Source organism: Phocoena sinus, chromosome 1 (genome assembly GCF_008692025.1).
Source record: "Phocoena sinus isolate mPhoSin1 chromosome 1, mPhoSin1.pri, whole genome shotgun sequence".
Taxonomy (NCBI): Eukaryota; Metazoa; Chordata; class Mammalia; order Artiodactyla; family Phocoenidae; genus Phocoena; species Phocoena sinus.
The window spans coordinates 155,045,953-155,073,120 of NC_045763.1; the positions used below are offsets into that span (position 1 = coordinate 155,045,953).

A 27,168-nucleotide genomic window follows, 5' to 3' on the forward strand; every position below is an offset into this window, starting at 1 on the left:
AAGGTTGCATGAGGAAAATTAAAGATGCTCCTGAAAGACACAAAAGTAAATATGTCAAATGGATAGGATAACTTAACTCCATAAAGAAGTCAATTCTCCCAAGTTTTACATAAATTTAGCAAATCCAATTAAAACGCCAAAAAGTTTTTTGTTTTTCTGATGTTAGACAATTGGTTCCAAAATTCAAATGGAAAAATAACTAGGAAAAACCTAAAATGAAGAGCATTGAGTGAGGAGCACAATGGGGGTTGGGGAGATGAGACTTACTAGATATTAAAACATACTAAAGTCAAAACATCCTGGTGTAGAAGGTGAGATCTCCAACCTGGATGATGCCTTCGTCCCATTTTTAAAATCTGTGTTATCTCATCATCCATTTCCTTGCTGTGCTGGGACTCTCTAGTATCCAAAGATAATACTCCTTCTTTTCTCTCTTCTCCTTTACTCTAGATTTTGCCAGTATAATTATACTCGGTGGTGTGAGATTTCTAGACAGGCATGTCTGTTTAAAAGAGTTAATCTACTTTGCCTTTAATTAAGATTGTTTCATTGAAACAGTTATACCTTTCTTTTTCCTTGGTTTATTATAAGTCCTAACTCACCCTAATTGCTTTCCTTCAGGAACTGTCATGTTAGCCTCAGGGCCTGGCTTTGACAGGCAGCCGAGTTAGGGGAAGAAGCAATGGAATGTAATTCAGAAGACCAAGGTTCATTCCTGGCTCCTCCTAAAGGAGAACATGTCCCAGGGGAAAACAAAAGAAAACTCAGTATCTGAACTTCAGTTGCCTTATCTATGAAATGGGGCTAAAAATTAATGCAAACCTAAAGGAGTGAAGGATAGTAGAACAGGCCACCCCAAAATATGTTGCTTTGGCATATTGATTATTTTGAGATATAGCATTTAAAGCAGCTTTCTCTCAACTCGCCTTATTTGTCTAAAGATAGATCCTCCAAAAGAAACTCAATTGCCACTAATTCCCTCCCTGGGATTCAACTGAGGAAGATTGATTCTTATGAGAGAAGAGACTAGAAGTCAACACCAAACCCAGACAAACTCTGTCATACCTCCCCCAACTGTTCTTCTAAGGGACCAGTCATCTTTCCTAAAAACCATTGATTCTTCTCTCACAGGCCTACATCCCTCTCCCCTTTCCCTATTAAGATGGTATTTAATCCTGAATTCTAAGCCACCTCTGTGTAACTCATGGGAGCTACACATTTTTCCTGGGTATCTTCCATGTATATATGAGGTACACATGTTAATAGATTTCTGTTTGTTTTTTTCTTCTTGTTAATCTGTCTTTTATCAGAGGGTTCAGCTAGGAACTCAGAGAGTAGGGAGAAAATTATTCTTCCTCCCGTACAAGAGTAATATAAGGATTAAAAAGAAAATTTATAAGCAATCATATTACATGCCAATACTAGCTTTGTAGAGGGGCCCTTTGTAAGGTGTCATGATGAAGAGGATGAGCCCTGGAGCAAATCACCTGTTCAATACTGGCTCCCCACTTACCACTTGTGGGACTTTGTGCAACTTAAGCGTTTTGTGCCTGAGAGTCCTCATTGGCAAAGAGAAAATAACAATGCTTCCTGTGGTTGTTGTGAAGGCTGGGTGAACAAATTTATGTAAAGTACTGAGAACAGTGCCTGACACCCAGTGAATGCTCTCTGGGTGCTGTTGTTATCTATAGCCATCTTCTTTCCCAACATTGGGAAGACTGAGGTATTTGTTCTCCCAGTGCTGCCTGTGTGTGTGTTGGGGGGTGATGGGGACGGTGCCTAAGTATGCAGGACCTCACTCTCCTTCCTCACAATCAAAGGAATCTAAAGAACCAACCAAGACAAAAAGGGGTATCATCAATGTAAACATCACCTTACCCTGTCTCTAAGGCACACAAAAAAATCATTCGGTCTTAGGGATCTCTGGGGGTTTTTATTGCTTTCAGTGACACTTTTCAGGAACTTGAGATTTGATGAAGGAAAAAAAGACCAATTTTAGGTTACCTAGATTATAAGTAGTTACCCTTGTAAGTGTGCTTAAATATCAAACATGAATGAAGGTTGCTGAGAGTAACCTCACAATCACATAATTTTTTTTCTAGCATGTTTTTAGGTATTTTAAAAAGAAGAGATAAAGTGTAAGACATCATATGAATAAATAAGATAATATAACAACTTGTATGTTTTAAGAGGTTTCTAGACCAGGATTTCTCAGAAAAATGATACTAAATATATTTTCTCTGGAGAAAATATTGTCTGCCTTGGAGAATATATCTGTATCCAATTTGCCATCACTTCTCTTAATGTAGCAAATAAAAAATAGTCTCATCAGAAATTACCATGGTGGAATAGAGACATTTTTAGAGGATTGTTTTCCTCAAGATAGCCAAACATGAAATAATTATAACAAAAACTGTATTATTTTTATGATGAAAACACTCTCTCAAACACAAGATGCAACCTCTTGGTCCACATTAATACTAAAACTATCAACATCCCCACTATCTAAGTTAATGAAGCCAATGATGGGAATTATTTGAAAATTTAACACCACTCCTCACAGCCAGAAAACAGTATGTTTGCAAAAATCAATTCCATTTTTAAACTGATAGGAAAAGGGAGCAGTCTCTTAATGTACATCAAATTTCAAAGCACTTTATCTATTTTAGAAATGGAAAATATGTGACAATCCATGCTCATTATGGAGCATATTAAAAAATTCAATCATATTCTCTGTGGGAATGCATCTAACCTTCTTTCTGGAGTTACTTCAGAGAAACATCACATCTCTGTCTTTGAGGTTAAACAGAATAGAGACAGTTTAGATGACTGCTTTCACAAGGGTGAAAACCACACCCTGGTCTTACTAAATTCCAAATCATTCGCTGAAAGAATATCAGATACTAATTTCACATGCAAAATAACAAACTTTGGTCACGGGTGAAATGTGCAATCAATTATCAATCACTGTTGATAATACAACAACAAGAATTTAAACCTCAAGCTCTTTTCCTCTCTCTTGCTCCTTTATTCTTAGTGAGCTTACTATCATATATAATCTAATATATGCCAAATTTAAAATCTGAATTGATGAAAGGACTTTATGTTCTGTCTCTTTTCATTAAGTTTGTTGGAATGTGACGCTTTCCAATTTCAGTCTGAAGTCCTTTCATCAATAACTCTCCCATTGCACCTTCTCCTAATGAGGAACACTGAATCTTAGGCATGGAGGCCCAAGCAGTGACCCAGGAGGGATGACCCTTATGCCACAACACTGGACTATTCAAAAGACAGAGACCTCTCTGCTCTGTGATGTCATCACGGGACAATTAAATGGATGGGGACATTCTTCATTTCGACAAAATCTGCCTCCTTTATCCAAATCACAGTAAGACAATGCCACACCTTTTTCTGATAACAGCTGCTCAAACACTTGAAAACAGATGAGTAATAGCATTTAGCTTCTCTGTCCTAAGCTAAAGTTCTCAGATCCTCTCACTTATTCTCATACATCTTATCACCGCGCCTTACCCACTACCCTCATTTTTCTGCTCACCCTGTTCAAAAGATAGTCAGCATTTCTACACATTACCCTTGAGAATGCAGTATCTGGGACGGGATACCATACTCCAGGTGTGTCTTGGCCATTTCAGAGCATGGCAGAAACATGCCTTCCTTTCACCTGGATGATAGGGGTCAGTTAACAGGGTCTAAGAATATTTTATCTTTTATAATTTTTCAGAGTATAAATGTGACACACTCCCTGTAGAAATTAAAATTACCTATGATATCAAATATCCCAGAATAACTACAATCAATATTTGGAATATTCTTTCTCTACCCGTTTCTCTAGGTGTCTATTTTTTAACAAAATTGGGATCATATTACATATAATTTTATATACAGAGAATTTCATTTCATATTTCAGCATAGGCTTTTTCCACATCTTTAAAACTCTTTGAAACTCTCATTGTGAACAGTTATGTATCTCACCTTGTGGGCACATCTTATTTAACCATTCCTTCTTGTTAAATATTTATTATAACGTAAGTGTAATATTCATAGTTTCAATTATTATCTATCCTTGTATGTTTAACCACTCCACTTTCTCTGCATGACTTCAGATAACTTACTTGTGCAAAATATTTTAACTTTGTATTCATATTGTTGAATTATTTTCAGAAGGTAATACCAATGCACCCATCTACCACAGCTTTAGGAGCACTTATCTCACTACTACTTTTGCCAGGATTACATATGATTTATTTTAAAAATTTTAAATGAAATGGATTGAAGACAAGTGGCACCTCTTTATTTTAATTTGCATTTTTATGACTAGAAAGGTTAAACTTAAAAAAAATTTTTTTTAATAGCCAGTTATATATTTTCTATTGTAAATTGTCAGGTTAAGCCTGAATTGTATAGTTATTTTATACATTGCTAATACTGATAGTTTTCAAAGATTGTCTATTTTCCTTTTAATTATATTTTTAAACATAAAAACTAAATTTTAAGTTAAATTTATTTGACATTTATCTTCATGATTTCTTCTGCTGTCTTTAGGCATGAAAAGTTTCCCCTATCCTAACATTAGCTAAATGTAAACCTCTATTTTTGCTCTTTCTTTTGTTTGTTTGTTTGTTTGTTTGTTTTGGCTGTGTTCGGTCTTCATTGCTGCGCACGGGCTTTCTCTCTAGTTGCGGTGAGCAGGGGCTACTCTTCATTGTGATGCGTGGGCTTCTCATTGCGGTGGCTTTTCTTGCGGTGGAGCATGGGCTCTAGGCATGTGGGCTTCAGCAGTTGCAGTGCAAGGGCTTAATAGTTGTGGCACGTGGGCTCTAGAGCACAGGCTCAGTAGTTGTGGCACACAAGCTTAGGTGCACAGCGGTATGTGGGATCTTCCTGGACCAGGGATCAAACTGGCATCTCCTGCGGTGGCAGGCAGATTCTCAACCACTGTGCCACCAAGGAAGTCCCTAAACCTCTATTTTTGAATAGGATTTTTTCTCTTTTTCTATATATTTCTTTCTTTGCTTCCTTTTCCTTTATAAAAAAGAATGGCTTTTAAATCAATTTTCAATGTGTTTTAATGTGGAGAATAGGGCAAGACATTGTTTTTTCCTCAGAATAACTTCTTTTGAGAGCATTTGTTGACTAATCTATCTCATCCTCACTAATGTGTGATGTTTTCTACCAAAAGCTTTTATTATATACCAAGAATATAAATATATCTCTATTCATTTCAGAGCTATCTATTCTATCACTATCATGAGGTTTTATTTATTGCATACTTAATAAAAATGTAAATGATTTCCATTGTTTACCACCAGTCTTTTGGATTATGACTTTCACATATTTTAATTATTTATTGGATTTACCTTTGGTCAGTTGGAGGAAGTTCTCAAGTAAGATTCTTTTTCCTTAATAAAATGATTTGGGTAATAGAGTAATAGTTTAAATTATACCCGAGAGTTTCTATATTTCCACTGTACATGGAAGACAAGTTGCCTAAGTACATTCTCTACTTCCTTAAATTATATACATGCTGTTTCACTGTCTTGTGGCATAGACTAAATTTTGATTGCATGTAGCTAACCTTTTTTTTCCTGCCTGGATAATACACATGATATACTTTTTTTGTATTTATAGAATATAGCTATAGTTTACTTTTTTAATTTGCAGAATTAATGAAAGCAAAATTTTAACTTGATCTAAATAGATATGCTCTCAGTAACTTCCAAATGTAGTAGGATTTTGAAAGTGGAAGTTTCAGCTAAGTCACATTTGTTATAATTGATGAGCCAATATTGATACATTATTATTAACTAAAGTACACAGTTAACATTAGGGTTCACTTTTTGTGTTGTAAATTCTATGAGCTTTGACATATGTATAATGATATGTATCTACCATTACAGTATCCTATAGAATAGTTTCACTGCCCCTAAAATGTCCTATGCTCTACCTTGCCTCTCTCAAAATCTAAAAACCACTGATATTTTTCCTGTCTCTATAATTTTGCCTTTTCTAGGGTGTCATAGAGTTGGAATTGTATAGCCTTTTCAGATTGGCTTCTTTAGCTTTGCACTATGAATTTAAGGTTCCTCCATGTCTTTTTGTGGCTTGATAGCTCATTTCTTTTTATTGCTGAAAAAATATTTAACTGTATAAATGTAGCACAGTTTCCTATTGAAGAACATCTTGGTTGCTTCTAAGTCTTGACAATTATGAATGAAGCTTCTATAAGCATTAATGTGCAGGTTTGTGTATAGACAATAGTTTTCAACTCATTTGGGTAAATATCATGGAGTATGAATGCTGTATCACATGGTAAGAGTATGTTTAGTTTTGTAGGAAACTGCTAAACTGTCTTCCAAAGTGGCTGTACCATTTTGCATTCCCACCAGCAATGAATGAGAGTTCCTTTTGCTCCACATTCTCACCAGCATTTGGTGTTGTCTGTGTTTTGGATTTTGACTGTTCTAATAGGCGGGTTGTGGTGTCTTCATTGTTTTACTTTGAAATGTCCTAATGATATATGATGTTGAACATCTTTTCATATACTTATTTGTCATCTGTATATCTTATTTGGTGAGGTGTCTATTCAGATCTTTTGTCAGTTCTTTTTTTTTTTTTTAACATCTTTATTGGGGTATAATTGCTTTACAATGGTGTGTTAGTTTCTGCTTTATAACAAAGTGAATCAGTTATTTTTGTCAGTTCTTAATTGGTTGTTTCTCATTGTTGAGCTTTAAGAATTCTTTGTTGTATTCTGGATACTAGTCCATTTTCAGTTATTTGTTTGTTTTGATATTATGCTCCCAGTCTGTGGTTTGTCTTCTCATTTTCTTAACAGTGTCTTTCACAGAGCCAAAAGTTTTAATTTTAATAAACTGACATCATTTTTTTTCTTTCATGCCTGTGGTGTTGAATCTAAAAACATATCACCAAACCAAAAGTCATCTAGATTTTCTCCTATGTTATTTTCTAATAATTTTTAGTTTAACATTTTACATTTAGGTGAATGATCCATTTTGAGGTAATATTTTTAAAAGGTGTAAGGTCTGTGTCTAGGTTCATTTTCTTCCTCTTTTTTTGAATGTGGATCTTCAGTTGTTCCAGCACTATTTGTTGGGAAGACTATCCTTTCTCCATTGAGCTGTTTTGCTACTTTGTCAAATATAAGTTGACTATATTTGTGTGGGTCTATTTCTGGGCTCTCTATTCTATTCAACTGATGTATTTGCCTATTAACAGTACTATACTGTTTTGATTACAGTAGCTTTTATAGTAAGTCTTGAAGTCAGATAGTATTAGTCCTCTTACTTTGTTATTCTGTTTCAGTATTGTGTTATTCTGTGTCATTTGTCTTTTCCATAAACTTTAGAACAAGTTTGTCAATATCCACAAAATAATTTGCTGGGATTTTGATTCGGATTGTGTTAAATCTATAGATCTAATATTGCAGAACTAACATCTTGACAATATTAAGTCTTCCTATCTCCATTCATGGAACATCCCTCCATTTATTTTGATTTTTTAAATTTTTTTCAGCAAATATTGAAATTCTTTCAGTATTTCCCCCCATATAAATCTTGTGCATATTTTGTTAGCCTTATATCTGTATCTAACAGCATTTAACATTTTGTTAAATGCTAATGAAATGGTATTGTGTTTTTAAATTCAAATTCCAATTGTTCATTGCTAATATATAAGAAATCAGTTGACTTTTGTGTATTAACCTTATATCCTGCAACTTTATTATTATTACTTATTAATTCTAGGAGTTTTGTTGCTGTGGTTGTTGATTCTTTGGGATTTTCTACATAGACCATCATGTCATCTGTGAATAAAGACAGTTTTATTTCTTCCTTCCCAATCTATGTATGTTCAGTTTCCTTTTCTTGTTATTATATTAGCTAGGACCTTCAGTAAGATGTTGAATAGGAGTGGTGAGAGGGAACACCTTGCCTTGTTCCTAAACTCAGAGGGAAATCATCTAGTATTTCACAATTAAGTATGATGTTAGCTGTAGGGTCTTGGTAAATGTGCTTTATCAAGTTGAGGAAGTTCCCCTCTATTCCTAATTTGCTGAAAATTTTAATCTTTGAATGGGTGTTGGATTTTGTCAAATTGATATAAGCATATGATTTTTAGCCTGTTGCCTATGGAATGCTGAACTAGCCTTGTATACCTGGAATAAATCCCACTTGGTTGTGGCATATACTTCTTTTTATACATTGTTGGATGTGATATACTCATACTTCATTGAAAAATTTTGCACCTATGTTCATGAGAGAAATTGTTTGCCTTTCTTGCAGTGACTTTGTTAGGTTTGAGTATTAAGGTAATGCTGGATTCCTAGATTGAGTTAGGAAGTAGCCTCTCTGCTATTTTCAGGAAAAATTGTAAAGAATTGGTATAATTTCTCCTGTAAATGTTTGCTAGAATTCATCAGTGAACTAATCTGGGCTGTTGCTTTCTATTTTGAAATGTTATTTCTTATAGATTCAATTTATTTAGTTGAATAGACTGTTATCTTTAATAACAGATACAGGCTTATTCATTTATACATGTAGGCATATTTATATTAACTGTTTTCTTGGTGAGTTTTGGTAGATTGTGCCTTTCAAAGAGTTTGTCCATTTCATGTAGGTTTTCATATTTGTGGGCATAGAGTTGTTTATAATATTCCTTTCTTATTTTAATGTCCATGGGATCAGTAGTAATTGTCCCTCTTTTATTTCTGATATTAGTAACTTGTGTCTGCTCTCTGACTAGAGGCTCATCAACTTTACTGATTTTTTCCAACAACCAGCTCTCTATCAGATTGTATTTCTCTATCAGTTTTCTGTTTTCAATTTCATTAATTTCTTCTCTAATTCTTATTTCTTTTCTTCTGCTTAATTGGGTTTAATTTGCCCTTGGTTATCTAGTTTTCTAATGTAAAAGTTTAGATTATTGATTTTAGAGTTTTCTAACATATGCATCAATGCATATATGTATAAATTTCCAAGCACAGCTTTCACTGCATCCACAAATTTAGATAACACGTATTTTTATTTAGTTTGAAATATTTTAAAATTATTCTTGAAACTTCTTTTTGACCCGTACGTTATTTAGAAGTGTGTTGCTTAACTCTAAGTATTTTGTGGTTTTCCATCTATGTTTCTGTTATTGATATCTAGTTTAATTCCACTGTGGTCTGGGAATACTTCATATAATTTCTATTTAAAAACTTTTAAATTTAGTAAGGTGTGTTTTGTGGCCCAGAATGTGGTCTCTCTTAGTGTGTTCCATGGGAATTTGAGGAGAAGGTGTATTCTGCTGTATTGGATGAAGTATTTTATGATGTCAATTAAATCCAGTTGATTGATGGTGCTCTTCATTTCAATTATGTCCTTACTGATTTTCTGCCTGCTAGATTGGTCAACTGCTGACAGAGGTGTGTTGAAGACTACAGCTATAATGGTGTATTCATCTATGTCTCCTTGCAGTTCTTATCAGTTTTTGTCTCAAATTTTGATGTTCTGTTGTGCACACACATTATGTCATAATTTGACACATTATGTCTTCATGAATAATTGATCTCTTTATCATTACATAATGTTGCTCCTCATCTTTGATAATTCTCCTCGCTCTGGAGCTGGCTTCATCTGAAATTAATATAGCTACTCCACCTATCTTTTGACTAGTGTTAGCATCCCTTTACTTTCTCCATTGCTTTACTTTACTTTTAGTTTGTACCTCTGTCCTTATATTTAAGGTGAGTTTCTTAATATATAATTAGGTCTTTTTTATTCACTCTGACAATCTCTGCCTTTTAATTGGTATATTTAGGCCACTGCTGTTTAAAGTGATAGTTTTTATAGCTGGATTAATATCTACCATATTTTTTATTGTTTTCTATTGATATTTATCACCATTGCTCAGTTTCTTTTTCTTTTCTTTATTTTTCTGCCCTCTATGTTTTCGATTGAGAATTTTTACAATTTCATTTTTTTCCTCCTCTCTTAACATAGCAATTCTACTTCATTTTAAACTTTTCTAAGTGGTTGCCCTAGGGTTTTCAATATACATTTACATCTAATCCAACTACTCTTTCAAATCACACAATACTACTCCATTCAAGTACCTTATAATAGATTATTCCCAATTCCTTCTCCCTTCTGTACCTTATAACACTGCTGTCATTCATTCCACTTACCCTTAATCTATAATCACAGAATACACTGTTGCTATTATTATTTGAACTATTTTAAATTAAGAATAAAAACTAGATCTGAGTTTCTGACCTATGTCATTTCTTTCTTTCTGAAGACATTCCTTCTGCATTTCTTGCAAGATAGGTCTCCTGATGACAAATTCCCTCATTTTTTGTTTGTCTGAGAAAGTCTTCATTTCTCTTGCACTTATAGAGGATAATTTTGCTGGATATAGAATTCTAAGGTGTTTTTTTTTCTTTCTTTCAACATAAAATATTTCACTCTTCTCTCTTGCTTGCATGATTTCTAAAGAGAAGTCTGATGCAATTGTTAATCTTGCTCCTCTGGCTTCTTTCAAGATTTTCACTTTGTCTTCATTTTCTGCAGTTTGAATGTGATATGCTTAGGTTTAGATTTTTTGATATTTACTCTGGTTGGTATTCTCTAAGCTTCCGGTTCTCAGTTTGGTATTAATTTTTGGAAACTATTGGTCATCACTGCTTCAGATATTTCTTCTCTTCCTTTCTCTTTCTGGTATTCCTATTACATGTATGTTACACCTTTAGTAATTATTTCACAGCTCTTGGATATTCTGTCTTTTTCAATCTCTTTTTCCTCTTTGCACTTGAGTTTTCAAAATTTCCATTGATATTTCTTCAAGCTCACTGACCATCTGCTTGGCCATGTCCAGTCTATTGATGAGCACATCAAAGGCATTCTTCATTTATGTTATGGTATTTTTTTATTCTAACATTTCCTTTTGATTCTTTCTTAGAGTTTCTGTGCTTCTGCTTATATTGTACCTCTATTCTTTATTCTTTTATGCTGTTCACTTCCTCCATTAGCACATTCATCATACTTACTTGTTTCAAGTCCTTGGTTTGATAATTTCAACATTTCTTCCATATTTGAGTCTGATTCTGATGCTTAATGTGTCTCTGAGCTGTTTTTATTTTCTTTTACTGTATGTGCAGTTTTTAATTGAAAGCCAGACATGACGTACTGGGTAAAAGAAACTGAGATAAATAGGTGTTTATTGTGTGGTTTTATGTATATCTGGCTAGAGGGAGGATGTATTTATTGTTTTCTTTTGCTGTATCAGAGGCTAAACTTTCATCTGGTTTCCTTGTTTTTGTCTTCCCAGTTGTCTCTGGGTTTCCCTGAGGCTTCTTAAATAAGGCCTGAGATGTGCAGTTCTTTCCTTTGCAATTCCCTCTTGTTATTTAGGCTCTGTTAAGGTTGTGGTAAGGTGTAGGGAGAAGGGAAGCATCCTATAGTCCTGTGATTAGGTCTCAATCTTTTAGTGAGCCTGTGCCCCAGGGCTGTGACCTTTACAAATTACTCTCATATTTTTTTCCCCTCATTTTGGTAAGACCAGGGTTGAAGTTGGGTATTTCCCTTCCCTCATGTTGTGGCTTTGGTACAACCCTGATCAGTTTCTCTTAAAGACAGGTCTTGTTAAGAAGAAGAGAATATCCTGAGTGTATTTCAAAATAGTTTCTCTTCCCCTTCCCCTGAGAGATGTACAAAGGGATTTTTCTTCAAACTTCACTGTGAGAATCTGGTAGGGTTCCTGGAGGTAAAACTCACAAAAATGTGTGGTGTCCCCTTAAGACTCAGCTCAAGTCTGTCTACTCTGAACTTCCAGCAATTTGTCGATTACAGTTTAGGATTTCTTACCCCAGCATTGGTTCCTCAGAGGTTTCTGCTCTTGGGCTTCTGTTCTGGTAAGTTGTATTTGCCTGTCTGTCTCTCCAGTTTGGGGACTAACAGTATTTTGCCCAGCGACCTCATTCTGAGATGAATCTAAGAAAAATTGTTGATTTTCAGTTTATTCAGCTTTTTTGCTTATTGTGAGAATGGGAGTGACAACTTCCAAGTTCTTTATATGCTGGAATGGAAGTCCTGATTCACTTTTTAAAACTATTATTGATTTTTCTTGCTCTATATCTAAACATTCATTAAATTTTAATTTTAAAACAGATTAGCAAAAGGAAGAAAATCAACAGAATTTCAACATTCGTAAATAACTATTGTTGATATTTGTGTATATATCTTTTCAGTCTTTTTTCTGCACATGTCTGCCTATTCCTCTATCTTTCTATCATCTATCTATCTAGCTATCTATCATCATCTATCATCTATCTATCTACCTATCTATCCAGCTACCTACCTATCTAATTACTTATGCCTCTCCCAACAAACAAAGAATTAAAATGGGCCTTTGGACCTAAGATGGTAAGATTGTATGCAAATATATGGTTATGATATTACCTTTTAAAAATTCTTTGCAAACTTAATAGGTAAAAATATAAGTGTTTTCCATTACATTTTTTACTTCTTTGACATTTTCTCATTGATGTATGAGTTCTATATATAACAAAAGATTACTCTTTTATTATATATAATACCATATGATACACTATCATTCACCTTGTTTTTCTATTTTATTTTGAGGTCTGCATTGCTTTTGAACCTAAATTAAAGAGATTGAGTTGATGGTTTTGTGTGATAAACAAAAGTCTGGAGTAACTTAAGTTGAATCATGAACATAACAAGTTAGTGAAAACAATAAATTGAATATCAAAATTATGGATAAAATAATGGAGTAGTAACACTGTGGAAGTTAATTTAACATCAGTATATAATAAAATCCTCTACTCTCACATAATAGAATACTAATACAGTAATGAGAATAAACAAACTACAACTACATGCAATAATATGAAAGAATCTCAAAAGATGTTGAATATAAAAAGAGTGATATTAATAATTTCATTTATATAAAGATTAAAAGTAGGCAAATTTATCTATGGTATGAGAAGTTACCATTGACCTAGGGAGTAGTGACTGGAATGGTCACTAGTAGGGCTCTGGGATCCTGGTGATTTGGCTGTGTTCATTTCATGAAAATTCATTGTGCACTTATGCTTTGTGTAGTTTTCTGTATGTATGTTATACTTTAAAAAATTATTGTTGAGCAGGACTTCCCTGGTGGTGCAGTGGTTAAGAATCCACCTGCCAGTGCAGGGGACACAGGTTTGATCCCTGGTCCGGGAAGATCCCATATGCCTGTAAGTAACTAAGCCCATGTGCCACAACTACTGAAGCCTGTGTGCGGCAACTATTGAAGCCCGCGTGCCTAGAGCCTGTGCTCTGCAACAAGAGAAGCCACTGCAATGAGAAGCCCGTGCACCACAATGACGAGTAGTCCCCGCTCACCACAACTAGAGAGAAAAAGCCCATGCACAGCAACAAAGACCCAAAATAAAATCTAAAAATTAAAAAAAAGTATTATTGAGATATAATTGACATATAACATTATATTCATTTCAGGTGTACAATATAATGATTCAATATTTGTATATATTGTAAAATGATCACCACAATAAGTCTAGATAACATCCATCACCACACAGTTACAAATTTTTTTCCTTGTGATGCATATTTTTTAAATCGACTGTCTTAGCAACTTTCCAATATACACTTCAGTATTATTAACTATAGTTAACATGCTGTACATTACATCCCCAGGACTTATTTCTTTTATAACTGGAAGTCTGTACCTTTTCACCCCCTTCACACCATTTCTCCCACCCTCCCAACCCCGTGGCTCTGGCAACCACAAATCGGTTTGTATGAGTTTGTTTGTTTCTGTATCTATGAGTTTGTTTTTCAGATTCTACATGTAAGTGACCTCATAAGGTATTTGTCATCCTCTGTCTAACTTATTTCACTTAGCATAATGTCCTCAAGTTCCACCTACATTGTCACAAATGGCAAGATTTCATTCGTTTTACAGCTGAATAATATTCCATTATATATGTGTATATGTATGTACAAATATATACACAAACACATACATACAGGCACACCTCATTTTATCGCACTTCTCTTTATTGTGCTTTGCAGATATTACATCATTTTACAAATCGAAGGGATTTGTGGCAACCCAAGTAAGTCTGTCAGCACCATTCTTCCAGCAGCATTTGCTCCCTCTGTGTCTCTGAGTCACAGTTTGGTAATTCTCACAATATTTCAAACTTTTTCGTTATTATTATATTTGTTATGGTGATCTGTGATCTTTGATGTTATTACTATGACTTGCTGAAGGTTCTAATGATGGTTAGCATTTTTTAGCAACCAAGTATTTTAAAATTAAGGCATTGTTTTTTAGATTTAATGCTACTGAACACTTAATAGACTACAGTATCATGTAAACACAACTTTTATATACACCACCAAAATTTTGTAGGTGGTCGGGAACTGAACCTACAATATCACTGAGGTATGCCTGTGTCACACATTTTTTTAATTCACTCATCCATCAATGGACACTTAGGTCACATCTATGTCTTGGCTATTGTAAATAATGCTGCACTGAACATGAGGGTGCATATATCTTTTGAAGTTCGTGTTTTTATTTACTTTGGATAAATACCCAGAAGTGGAATTCTATTTTTAATTTTTTGAGAAACCTCCATACTGTTTCCATAGTGGTTGTACCAATTTACATTCCCACCAAGAATTCCCAGTGCACAAGAATTACTTTTGCTTCCCATCCTCACCAACACTTGTTACTTCTTCTCTTTTTAGAACAGCCATTCTAACTGGTGTGAGGTGCTATTTCATTGTGATTTTGGTTTGCATTTCTAGTATGTATGTTATACTTCAATAAAAAATTTAAAAAGACCTGTACCTTGACCAAATACCAGGTTCCCTCCAACCACCAATAAAAAATGTGTCAAGGGCTTCCCTGGTGGTGTAGTGGTTGAGAATCTGCCTGCTAACGCAGGGGACACGGGTTCCAGCCCTGGTCTGGGAGGATCCCACATGCCGCGGAGCAACTAGGCCCGTGAGCCACAACTACTGAGCCTGTGCATCTGGAGCCTGTGCTCCGCAACAAGAGATGCCGTGATAGTGAGAGGCCCGCGCACCACAATGAAGAGTGGCCCCCGCTTGCCACAACTAGAGAAAGCCCTCGCACAGAAACGAAGACCCAACACAGCAAAAATAAATAAATTAATTAATAAACTCCTACCCCCAACATCTTCTTTGAAAAATAAAAAATGTTTCAAGGTGGTGCCTATCATAGTGTATCTGCAAGAATATTTATAATTGTGGTCTTGTGCTTTATAGTTTGTGGTATAAATAATGTACCCCCACAGTACTCTCTCAAAGTACTGTCTCAGTGCTCCCACCAGGTCACTGTGGATTTCCAAGGTGAGAAGAAAGGTGATTCATTCTATATTGACTCCACCTTGCAATGCACACATCTGAATGTGCCCAGAATTAAATTGGCCTAAATTCCCTATACTACATCTCTTTAGATCAACTCTCAGTCGGTGTTAACTCAATGGTGGGAAACCTTTCACAATGAATATGTATAAAAAATCAAATTAAAAAACCAAATGAATACGTATAAAAAACCAAATTATTGTACAATTTAAATATCTTACAATTTAGTTTGTCAATTACACCTCAATAAAGCCAAAAAAATGTAACAGACAAACAAAACAAAAACAAAGTCTGTGCAAAGGATATAAACTGGCTCCATAGCAGGGCTGTGTGGAACAAGTTTGGTTGCTCTTCACCCCTCAGACCCAGAGCATCAGCACCACTATATTTTGAAAGGCCAGTCCACTGGACTTCTTTTTTTTGCTCCATGATGATTGTATTTTAAGAATCTCATTGCTCCTTTCTATTATTGGGCCTCAGAATCACTCTGATATAACTCAATAGGTTACAAAAACTTTGAATCTTATGGAACTCCTTAAACTTCTTATGCAAATCTATAACCTCTTCTTCAGACACTTTTAAACTCCAAATTTTAATGTATTTTTGTGTGCGTGTGCACACACACACAACACACACACACGCTTCACCAGACTGCTCCAAACTAATTTATTCAAAGAAAAATTTACAGAAATGTATATAAAATTTCAGACAAACTCCTGCTCTTCAAAAGACCATGATCTGATAATATAAAACAATTACTAGGAAGTTAGTATCAATGAAACCCTTCAGCAGTGTGACAAACAGAATTTTTACTTCAATTTAACTAGTTGCTCAAATTCAATTAATATAGACTAAGAATCCATTAGCCCTTGAAGAGGCTTCATAAAAGTACCAAAACACTAAATACACAAGTTAACCCAAATCCCAAATTATCTTTGACATTTGCTATAATTTGGTGCATTTCCCCTACTATCATCTTGAGTAGTTAGTGTGTGGCAATTCTGTCTGGAGTTCTTGATAACTGAAGAGTCCTTTTCAGTGTTAAGACCTTAATTTTTTTTTCTGGAGTAAACACGGACATGCTTAAAGAAGCTAAATTTATTTCATAAAGGTATTAAATGCAATAAAATGAGTATACTGCGTTAAGTGACGGCATTTAAAAAAACTAAATCTCACTCCATATATTTTCTACATCTCTAAGTTCATGTAATATAGTATTTTACATTAAATTTAAGTATACTTTAAAGATTCTGAGCTTCTTTTTGAGATTTCCTCTTCCCTACTACACTTCTGGCTAATGGTTTCCAACCTATTTAAACTAAATAAATGGCAGCATCAAGCCAGATCAAATCAAAGCAAACCAAACAAAATGCAATGTAGCACATCACCTTTACTTGAATTAGTAAAAGCTTTATAAGGATTAATTGCTCTCTGCTACATTTTTTGGAAAGGTTTAACAGTAGGATTATGCAAGAAGAAACAAAATGAAAAAAATTCAATGAATAGTACTGATAGGATAACTTCATTTCTGTTTTTTGAAAATAAAGATACTTTATATAGTAATAAAGCTAAAGCAGTCCAGGAAAATATAAATTGTGTTATGAATCTATTAAATCTGAGTAGAGATTTTTATTCTAATGAGAATATTAATTTCTACAGTTTAAAAACTTGTAGTAGTGTGTTCGTATTTTCGTAATAAGACTTTTTCAAAACCAAAATAAAAATAAGGACACTTTTTGGAGGTAGAAAGCTCTTCTTATCATTGTTTATTTAACACTACAGCCAATGAATAGAGATAGAGCTTATGCATTTTGCTGGGGAAATAGCTATTAAAAGCTCTTATAGGAGCGTCCTGCTGCTAATGTCCTTGCCAGCATCATCTCTGTATTAACTCTCACTAAGGACCCAGAACTCTAAAAACCAGATATGAGGCAGGACCTGTGTGTCTGACATGGCCTCCAGACAAGTGTCATCACTTCACATGCACCTGGGACCACTGCAAAAAAATTTTTTTCTTTTTAAATGGGATAGAGTTGTAATGTAAAAAATAAATAGTTGAAGGTAGGGTTGGATTAGGTGCATTCCATTCTCAGAGGCATACAGATAACCCAAAACTCTATTTTTTTCCCTCTAGAAAATAAACAATAACCAAGTATTGCATAACATGTTCATTTTAAGTGATATAAAGCCCCTCATAAGCATCCACAAATTGAATAAGGGACATGGAACTAATGGCTTCAGGGTGGTTTCTGCCTCCAGGTGCTCCTTTGGATGACTTTCTAATTGAAAGCCTAATGAGGGGTAAGCAGGGGACCCCTTGGAGAGCACTCATATGTGCTTCTTGCTCTGTGGAGACACAGAGGACTGGAGCCTGACTTACACTGGTTAGAGCAAAAAACAACTGTGAACAGGTTCTGCTTCCAACAGGGCACATAGAAGGCAAGGGATTGGCTGAGCAATTCTTGGGGGATGGAGCAGGGGAGTGTGTTGAGGTGAGATCAATCGACATGCTGGGAGAACATGAGTTTTTGCTGTAGAATGGATGTGGGCAGTGTAGGGGAACCGGCATGGAGTGAGTCCTCTTGGGTTGCCAGGAGGATATAGGCCATCAAAGTTAAACTAGGCTAGAGATGGGCCACCAGATGTCCAGGGGCATAAAGTGGAGAAACATGAGAACATAATGTATTAACCAGTTTCTAGAGATGGCTTAAAACAAACAAACAAGCAAGGAAAAATCCTACTTCATATCCTTGCAATACGTATGCATGTGGCCTCACAATCCTTTATACCATGAGTAATAAAACTCAAGCTGAATTTTGAGTAGGAAAGACAGTTAAATCTCAATTCTAATTTTTTTGAATTCAAAAAATTCCATATGAAATTTAACAACTGCATTACTATCTAACATTTAAATATATATCAATATATATCCATAACTATATATATATAGGTATAGATACAGATATATATACAAACCTTTGGAAAACAGACCTATTTTGGTCTGTTTCTAAAGGTAGTTGAGAGGAAAATTTTAAGATATTCTCAAAGAATCTTGATTTGTCTTATGCTGTGATCCTGTTATTTAATAACAGTATGTAAATATAATTCTCTAGGTCTGTGTTTAAAGAAATACATAGAAAACAAAGACCTAGCATCAAAATATGCTATATGAGAGTAGACATGCTTTCTTATGAATGCTCATAACCATTGTTTAATTCCTTACACAAAGTTTTCTGGTATTAATCAAGGACATTTGTTATTTGTTACTCTGACTCACATGGTTTAACATTACTATTTAAGAAAACCAGCTAAGTTACTGTATGTAGATTCAATGACCAGTTACATCATTAGAAGTATGAGCTGATCTGAAACTGAGCCACCTAAAATGTTTCCATGAAAGTTGACATTCAAAGCAGGTTGTTAGTAAGTTTTAAAAAGAAAAATTAGTGGAGGAACAACATTTTGACTAATACTTTTACTATCAATCCAGAAAAATGTAGATCATAAGCCATGCAAAACTGCTTTGTGGCAGTCTTCTTTCTTTCAAGTGTATGAAAGTATCAAGCACCTCAAAAACAAAGAATGAACAAGCAAGTGATGTCATGTTAGAAAAATGCATCGTTTTAAAAAATATTATACTATTGAACTCTAGTCATCTTACACAAGTGGCATCTTACAAAAGTGGCAATCTTTTCTTAAATAATTCACCAAGACTTTGCGACAAGTGATGGAGTTACTGCATTCTGCATTCTTCCTTTACTTTCCAAAGGCTGAGATTATGAAGTTAGACAACGTTGGTGCGCTTGCTTACCACGGGTCTGTGTACGTCCCAGAATGCTCTCTCCTGACTATCAAGGATCTTTCTTTCAATCTTGTCTCTCTTCTTGTCCACTCTGTTAATATCATAACAATGAATAATAAGTAGTGTTAATTGTAGTGCCTCTCTGGACAAAAGGCCACAACTTGGACAAATCTTCCAAAAGACTCACAAGGACTCACTTTGCTTGTGCTTCTGCTTGCATAAAAATGAACTCCCACTTCCGAGCAAATGCCCTCTGCAGCCTGGCCAAGCTCTCCTGAAAAATATACCACGGTGAAGACATTCTGGTCCTCAGGTTTACTCCTCCCTTCTAGTTTATCTACCATATGTACTTACCAAAAAAACAAATCAGAATTTCTAAAGGAGTAAGTGTACTTGGAATGATAAGTCATGCTCACTGAACGCAGCTAATACTCATATTAACAGTCATAGAGGACACAGGAAAACCTATTATGAGTATTAATATTGGAGAATATAACTAAATATCAAAAATACTCAACTTACCTTATATAAAAAAAGTGCTCAAGACTAATCCATTGGATTTTCCTGTGCTCATTTTACTGAGGAACAGGAAAGCAATACTCTCTACTACTGATTCAACCAGTCTATCCAGTTCCTGAGAAAAATTTAAACCTTCAGCCCCCTACTACCCAGTTGTGGACAGTGCTTCAAGTTTAGTAAATCAGAACATAGCAACCATCTGAACAAACTACATGAGACTAATCTGCTGATGGTGACCAACATAAAGGTTATGCAAAAACCATTTTCCCAGTGTAAATGCTCTATAATTCTCTAAGTTTGGATATCTTCATTATATATAGTATATATATATACATATATATAAGTTTTTACATTTAAGTCAATTTTAGCAAATAAGATATGCTTCCTCCTTCTTCTCTGAGTTTGTGTATTTAGAATTTCACCATCCTCAGTGTGAATGATGAGAGGAAGTAAGCAAGTAAGGGATATGTTAAATCATTATGCTGCCCTTCCCTGGAAATCTGATCCCTAAGATCCATGAATGTAGAAAGTTAAGAGTGCCCAGAAATGACCGTAGGCCTTATTCTTGCTCATTTTATACCTTTCTTTGTCAGGAAGTCCTTGGTACTTACAGCTTCATAGTCAGCTAGTTCCAGCCTTGCTTTGTTTTGCATTGTTCTTTTGCAGAGGTAAACCGCTGTAAAGGAAAAAAAATCAATCATCTCTCACCTGCTTATTTACATTGAGACACTAAAAATAAAAACAGAGCATTATAAACCAAGACATGTTGGTCTTTGTCATTTTTCCACAAGTTGTAATTTTCTCTTTTTAACTTTTTTTGGACAAAATAAGTAATCTGTAACATCATTACTGAAATTCAAACATAGCGGTAATATAAAAAGGCGTTATAAGAAAATAGATATGTTTAAAAATTTGGTAACCATTTCCTTTATTTCATTAAATAGTTGTCACAATTTTAGCTTCCTCAAAATATAAGGGGAAAAAATAAAGCCTTTTCAATAAAAGATCAAATGAATGTTAAAATCTGGATATACAAATAAAACGATTTTTAAAAAAAGAATTGCACGAAGAGGGAATCACTATTTGCACATTCAATTATTTCCGTATTCTATTGTCAACTGAAATAATTTATTAATGTAAACCGAAGGCTTCTTAGCATCTTCTTTGCTGCAATCCACAAGGATCAATCATCAATCAGTCATTTTGTCACTAGGAGAGAGGAGAGTATATATCTGACCTAACTATAATCCAATAACCTTTTAATTCCATTTTCCTTGAGAACTCTGTCTTCTCCATTACCAGGCAAAGTCCATCTGGGCAGAAGATTTACAGGATAAATGGCAGATAGAAAGAGGACGTTGACAGCAGCATTGCCATCGAACAGTCAAATTTCTTCAGTGATTTCAGGAATATTAGTGACTCTCATGTTAATATCAAGACATTCAGAAGGGAGGAGACAGGATGTTGAAGAAGGAGGACTGGAGCTCTCTCACAAAATACCAAAATCACAACTATCTTCAGAACAACCACTGACACAAAAAAGACTGTAACCTACCAAAGAAGATATTCTACATCCAAAGACAAACAGGAAGCCACAATGAGAAGGGGCGTTTTCACAATATAATCAAATCTCATACCCACCAGGTGGGCAACCCACAAACTGGAAAATAATTATATCTCAGAAGTTCTCCCACAGTAGTGAGACTTCTGAGCCAGACATCAGGCTCCCCAGTCTGAGGGTCTGGCATCGGGAGGAGGAACCACCAGAGAATTGGGCTTTGAAGGCCAGGGGACTTGAGTGCAGGAGCTCCACAGGACTGGGGGAAACAGACACGCCACTCTTGAAGGGTGCACACAAGGTTTCATGTGCCCTGGCATCCAGGACAAAGCAGTGACTCCACAGGAGCCTGCGCCAGATCTACCTGCGAGTCTTAGAGGGTCTCCTGGGGAGGCACGGGTGGGCTGTGGCACATGGTGAGGGCAAGGACACTGGTAGTGGAGGGCCAGGGAATATTCATCAGTGTGAGCTCTCCAGGAGGCTGCCATTTTGGCACTGAGACCCAACCCCACCCAGCAGCTTGCAGACTCCAGTACTGGGACGCCTCAGGCCAAACAACCAACAAGGTGAGAACACAGCCCCACCCATCAGCAGACAGGCTGCTAAAAGTTGTCCTGAGCTCACAGCCTCCTCTGAACACACCTGTTGACATGGCCCTGCCCACCATAGGGACAACACCCAGCTCCCCCCACCAGTGGGCAGGCACCAGTCTCTCCTACCAGGAAGCCTGCACAAGTCCCTGGAAGAACCTAACCACCAGGGGGCAAACACCAGGAGCAAGAGGAAGTATGATCCTGCAGCCTGCAGAACAGAGACCACAAACAGAAAGCTAGACAAAATGAGATGGCAGAGAAATATGTTCCAGATGAAGGAACAAGATAAAATCCCAGAAGAACAAGTAGGTGAAGTGTATAGATAGGCAATCTACCTGTAAAAGAATTTGGAGTAATGATCCTAAAGATGATCCAAGATCTCAGAAAAAGAATGAAGGCACAGACCAAGAAGATAAAAGAAACGTTTAACAAAGAGGTAGATAATTCAAAGAACAAAAAACAGAGATGAACAATAAAATAACTGAAATGAAAAATATACTAGAAGGAATAATTAGCAGAATAAATGAGGCATAAGAAGAGACAAGTGAGCTGGAAGGCAGATTGGTGGAAATCACTGCCATGGAACAGAATAAAGAAAAAAGAATGAAAATGAATGAAGACAGTCATAGAGAGCTCTGGGACAACATTAAATGTACCAACATTTGCATTATAGGGGTCTCAGAAGGAGAAGAGAGAGAGGAAAGGACCTGGGAAAACACTTGAACAGATAATAGGAGAAAACTTCCTTAACATGGAAAAGGAAACACTCACTCAAGTCCAGGAAGCACAGAGAGTCCCATACAGGATAAAACCAAGGAGGAATATGCAAAGACACATATTAACCAAACTAACAAAAATTAAAAGCAAAGAGAAAATACTAAAAGCAACAAGGGAAAAGCAACAAATAACATGCAATGGAATCCCAATAAGGCTATCAGCTGATTTTTCAGCAGAAACTCTGCAGGCCAGAAGGGAATGACATGATATGTTTAAATGATGAAAGGAAAAAAACTATAACTAAGAATACTCTACTTAGCAAGGCTCTCGTTCAGACTTGAGGAGAAATGAAAAGCTTTACTGACAAGCAAAAGCTAAGAGAATTCAGCACCACCAAACCAGCTTTACAACAAATGCTAAAGGAATTTCTCTAGGCAGAAAAGAAGAGGCAACAACTAGAAAGAAAGAAACAAACAAAATTACGAATGGGAAAGTTCACCAGTAAAGGCAAACATACAGTAAAGGTTGGAACTCATCCACGTGCAAATATGATATTAAAACCAGCAATCATGAGGAGAGCACAAATCCAGGATGTTCAAAATGCATTTGAAGAGACAAGCAACTTGAAAAAATCATATATATATATATATATATATATACACACATATATATGTGTATATGTGTATATATATATGAATATATATATATAGCTAAATAAAAACCACATGGTAACCTCACATAAAAATCTACAATAGATACACACACAAAAGAAAAAACATAATAAAACACAACACCAAAGATACTCATCAAATCACAAGAGAAGAGAACAAAATAGGAAGGGAAGAAAAAAGACCTACCTAAAGAAATCAAAAACAATTAACAAAATACCAATAGAACATACATATTGATAATTACCTTAAATGTAAATGGATTAAATACTACAAAGAAAGGCATAGACTGGCTGAATGGATACAAAAACAAGACCTGTATATATGCTGTGTAAAAGTGACCCACTTCAGATCTAGGGAAACATACAGACTGAAAGTGAGGGGATGGAAAAAGATATTCCATGCAAATGGAATTTAAAAAAAAAGCTGGAGTAGCAATACTCATATCAGACAAAATAGACTTAAAAATAAAGACTGTTACAAGAGGCAAAGAAGGACACCACATAATGATCAAGAGATGAGTCCAAGAAGATGACAAAACAATTGCAAATTTATGTTCACCCAACATAGGAGGATCTCAATATATAAGGCAAATGCTAACAGTATTAAAGGAAAAATCAACAGTAACAGAATAACAGTGGGGGACTTTAACACCTCACTTACATCAATGGAGAGAACATGCAGACAGAAAATCAATAAGGAAACACAATAAGGCCTTAAATGACACATTAGACTAGATGGCCTTAATTGATATTTATAAAACATTCCATCCAAAAGCAGCAGAATACACATTCTTCTCAAGTACACATGGAACATTCTCTAAGATAGAACACATGTTGGACCACAAAGCAAGCCTCTATAAATGTAAGAAAATTGAAATCATATCAAATATCTTTTCTGACCACATGGCTATGACATTAGAAATCAACCAGAAGAAAAAAAACAGAAACACGTGGAGGTGAAATATGTCACTAAACAATCAATGGATCACTGAAGAAATCAAAGAGAAAATTAAAAAATACCTAGAGACAAATGACAAGGAAAACATGACAATCTAAAACCTATGGGGTGCAGCAAAAGCAGTTCTAAAAGGGAAGTTTATAGCAATACAATCTTACCTCAGGAAACAAGGGAAATCTTAAATCAACAACCTAAACCTATACCAAATCAACTAGAGAAAGAAGAACTAAAAAAACCCAAAGTTAGTAGAAGAAAGAAAACATAAAGATGAGAGCAGAAATAAATTAAATACAGACTAAGAAAACAATAGAAAACATCTATGAAACTAAAAGATGGTTCTTTGAAAAGATAAACAAAACTGATAAACCTTTAGCCAGACTCATCAAGAAAAAATGGGAGAGGACTGAAATCAATAACATTAGAAATGAAAAAGGAGAAGTTACAACAGACACCACAGAAATACAAAGGACCATAATACACTACTACAAGCAACTATACACCAATAAAATGGACAACCTAGAAGAAAAGGACAATGTTGTAGAAAGTACAATCTCCCAAGACTGAATCAGGAAGAAATGGAAAATATGAATAGACCAATCACAAGCACTGAAATTGAAACTGTGAATCACAACAAACAAAAGGCCAGGAACAAATGGCTTCACAGGCAAATTCTATCAAACATTTAGAGAGGGGCTAACATCTATCCTTCTGAAACTATTCCAAAAAATTGCAGAGAAAGGAAAACACCCAAACTCATTCTATGAGTGCACCATCACCCTGATACCAGACAAAGATATCACAAAAAAAGAAAACTATAGGCCAATATCACTGATGAACATATACACAAAAATCCTCAACAAAATACTAGCCATCTGAATCCAACAATACCTTATAAGGATCATAAACCATGATCAAATGGGATTTATTTCAGGTGTGCAAGTGTTTTTTAATATCCACAAATCAACCAGTGTGATACAGTACATTAACAATTTGAAGAACAAAAACCATATGATCATCTCAATAGATGCAGAAAAAGCTTTTGACAAAATTCAACAGCCATTTATGATAAAAACTCTCCAGAAAGTGGGCATAGAGGGAACATACCTCAACATAATAAAGGCGATATATGACAAACCTACTGGTAACATCATATTCAATGGTGAAAAGCTGAAAGCATTTCCTCTACGATCAGGAACAAGACAAGGATTTCCACTCTCACCACTTTTCTTCAACATAGCTTTGGAAGTCCTAGCCATGGCAATCAGAGAAGAAAAAGAAATGAAAGGAATCCAAATTGGAAAAGAATAAGGAAAATTGTCACTGTTTGCAGGTGACATGATACTATACATAGAAAATCCTAAAGATACTACCAGAAAACTGCTAGAGGTAATCAATGAATTCAGTAAATTTGCAGGATACAAAATTAATACACAGAAATCTGTTCCACTTTTATACAACAACAACAAAAGATCAGAAAGAGAAATTAAAGAAACAATCACATTTACCATTGCATGAAAAATAATCAAATACTTAGGAATAAATCTACCTAAGAAGACAAAATACCTGTACTCCCCAAACTATGAGATGCTGATGAAAGAAATTGAAGATGACACAAACAGATGTAAAGATATACCATGTTCTTGAATTGGAAGAATCAGTATTGTCAAAATGACTGTACTACACAAGGCAATCTACAGATTCAATCAATCCCTGTCAAATTACCAATGGCATTTTCCACAGAACTAGAACAAAAATCTTAAAATTTGTATTGAAACACAAAAGACCCTGAATAGCCAAAGCAATCTTGAGAAAGAAAAGCGGAGCTGGAGGAAACAGGCTCCCTGACTTCTGACTATACTGCAAAGCTACAGCAATCAAAACAGTATGGTACTGGCACAAAAACAGAAATATAGATCAATGAACCATGATAGCAAGCCCAGAAATAAACCCATGAACCTATGGTCAATTAATCTATGACAAAGGAGGCAAGAACATACAATGGAGAAAAGACAGTCTCTTCAATAAGTGGTGCTGGGAAAACTAGACGGCTACATGTAAAAAAAGAAATCAGAAATTTCTTTAACATCATACAAAAAACAAACTCAAAATGGATTAAAGACTTAAATGTAAGACTGAATACTATAAAACTATTAGAGGAAAACATAGGTAGAACACTCTTTGATATAAATCACAGCAATATCTTTTTCGAGCCATCTCCTAGACTAATGGCAATAAAACCAAAAATAAACAAATGATCATTTTAATAGATGCAGAAAATTCTTTTGACAAAATTCAACACCCATTTATGATAAAAACTCTCCATAAAATGGGCATAGAGGGAATGTACCTCAACATAATAAAGGCCATATATGACAAACCAACAGGTAACATCATAGCCAATGGTGAAAAACTGAAAGCATTTCCTCTAAGATCAGGAACAAGACAAAGATTTCCACACATTTATTCAACATAGTTTTGGAAGTCTGAGCCACAGCAATCAGAGAAGAAAAAGAAATAAAAGAAATCCAAGACACAAATCCATTAGAGATCTAAATGGAATACTGAATACTATAAAACTCCTAGAGGAAGTAATAGGTAGGACAATTTTTGACATAAATCACAGCAATATCTTTTTGGATCCACCTCTTAAAGTACTGAAAATAAAAGCAAAAATAAACAAATGGGACCTAATAATCTTACAAGCTTTTGCACAGCAAAGGAAACCATAAACAAGATGAAAAGACAACCCAGAGGATGGGAAACAATATTTGCAAATGAAGTGACTGACAATGGGCTAATCTCCAAAATATACAAACAGCTCATGCAGCTCAACATCAAAAAAACAAAGAACCCAATCAAAAAATGGGCAGAAGACCTAAATAGACATTTCTCCAAAGAAGACATACAG

General features: G+C 35.1%; 1 protein-coding gene across 9 annotated transcripts in view; it reads right to left on the reverse strand.

The window, feature by feature from the left end:
* The window catches only part of RGS7 (regulator of G protein signaling 7), a 631,374-nt gene that overhangs the window by 63,556 nt on the left and 540,650 nt on the right, over positions 1-27,168 (reverse strand). For all 9 annotated transcript variants that reach the window (XR_004348551.1, XM_032623464.1, XM_032623456.1 and 6 more), the window contains 3 exons: positions 20,376-20,440; positions 19,443-19,519; positions 19,255-19,336 (listed from right to left, as the gene is read on the reverse strand). Coding sequence is in view for 8 of the 9 variants with exons in the window: in XM_032623464.1 (XP_032479355.1) it covers positions 19,255-19,336; positions 19,443-19,519; positions 20,376-20,440 (224 nt within the window). In the remaining variant the exon portion in view is untranslated. The remainder of the gene's footprint in view (positions 1-19,254; positions 19,337-19,442; positions 19,520-20,375; positions 20,441-27,168) is intronic.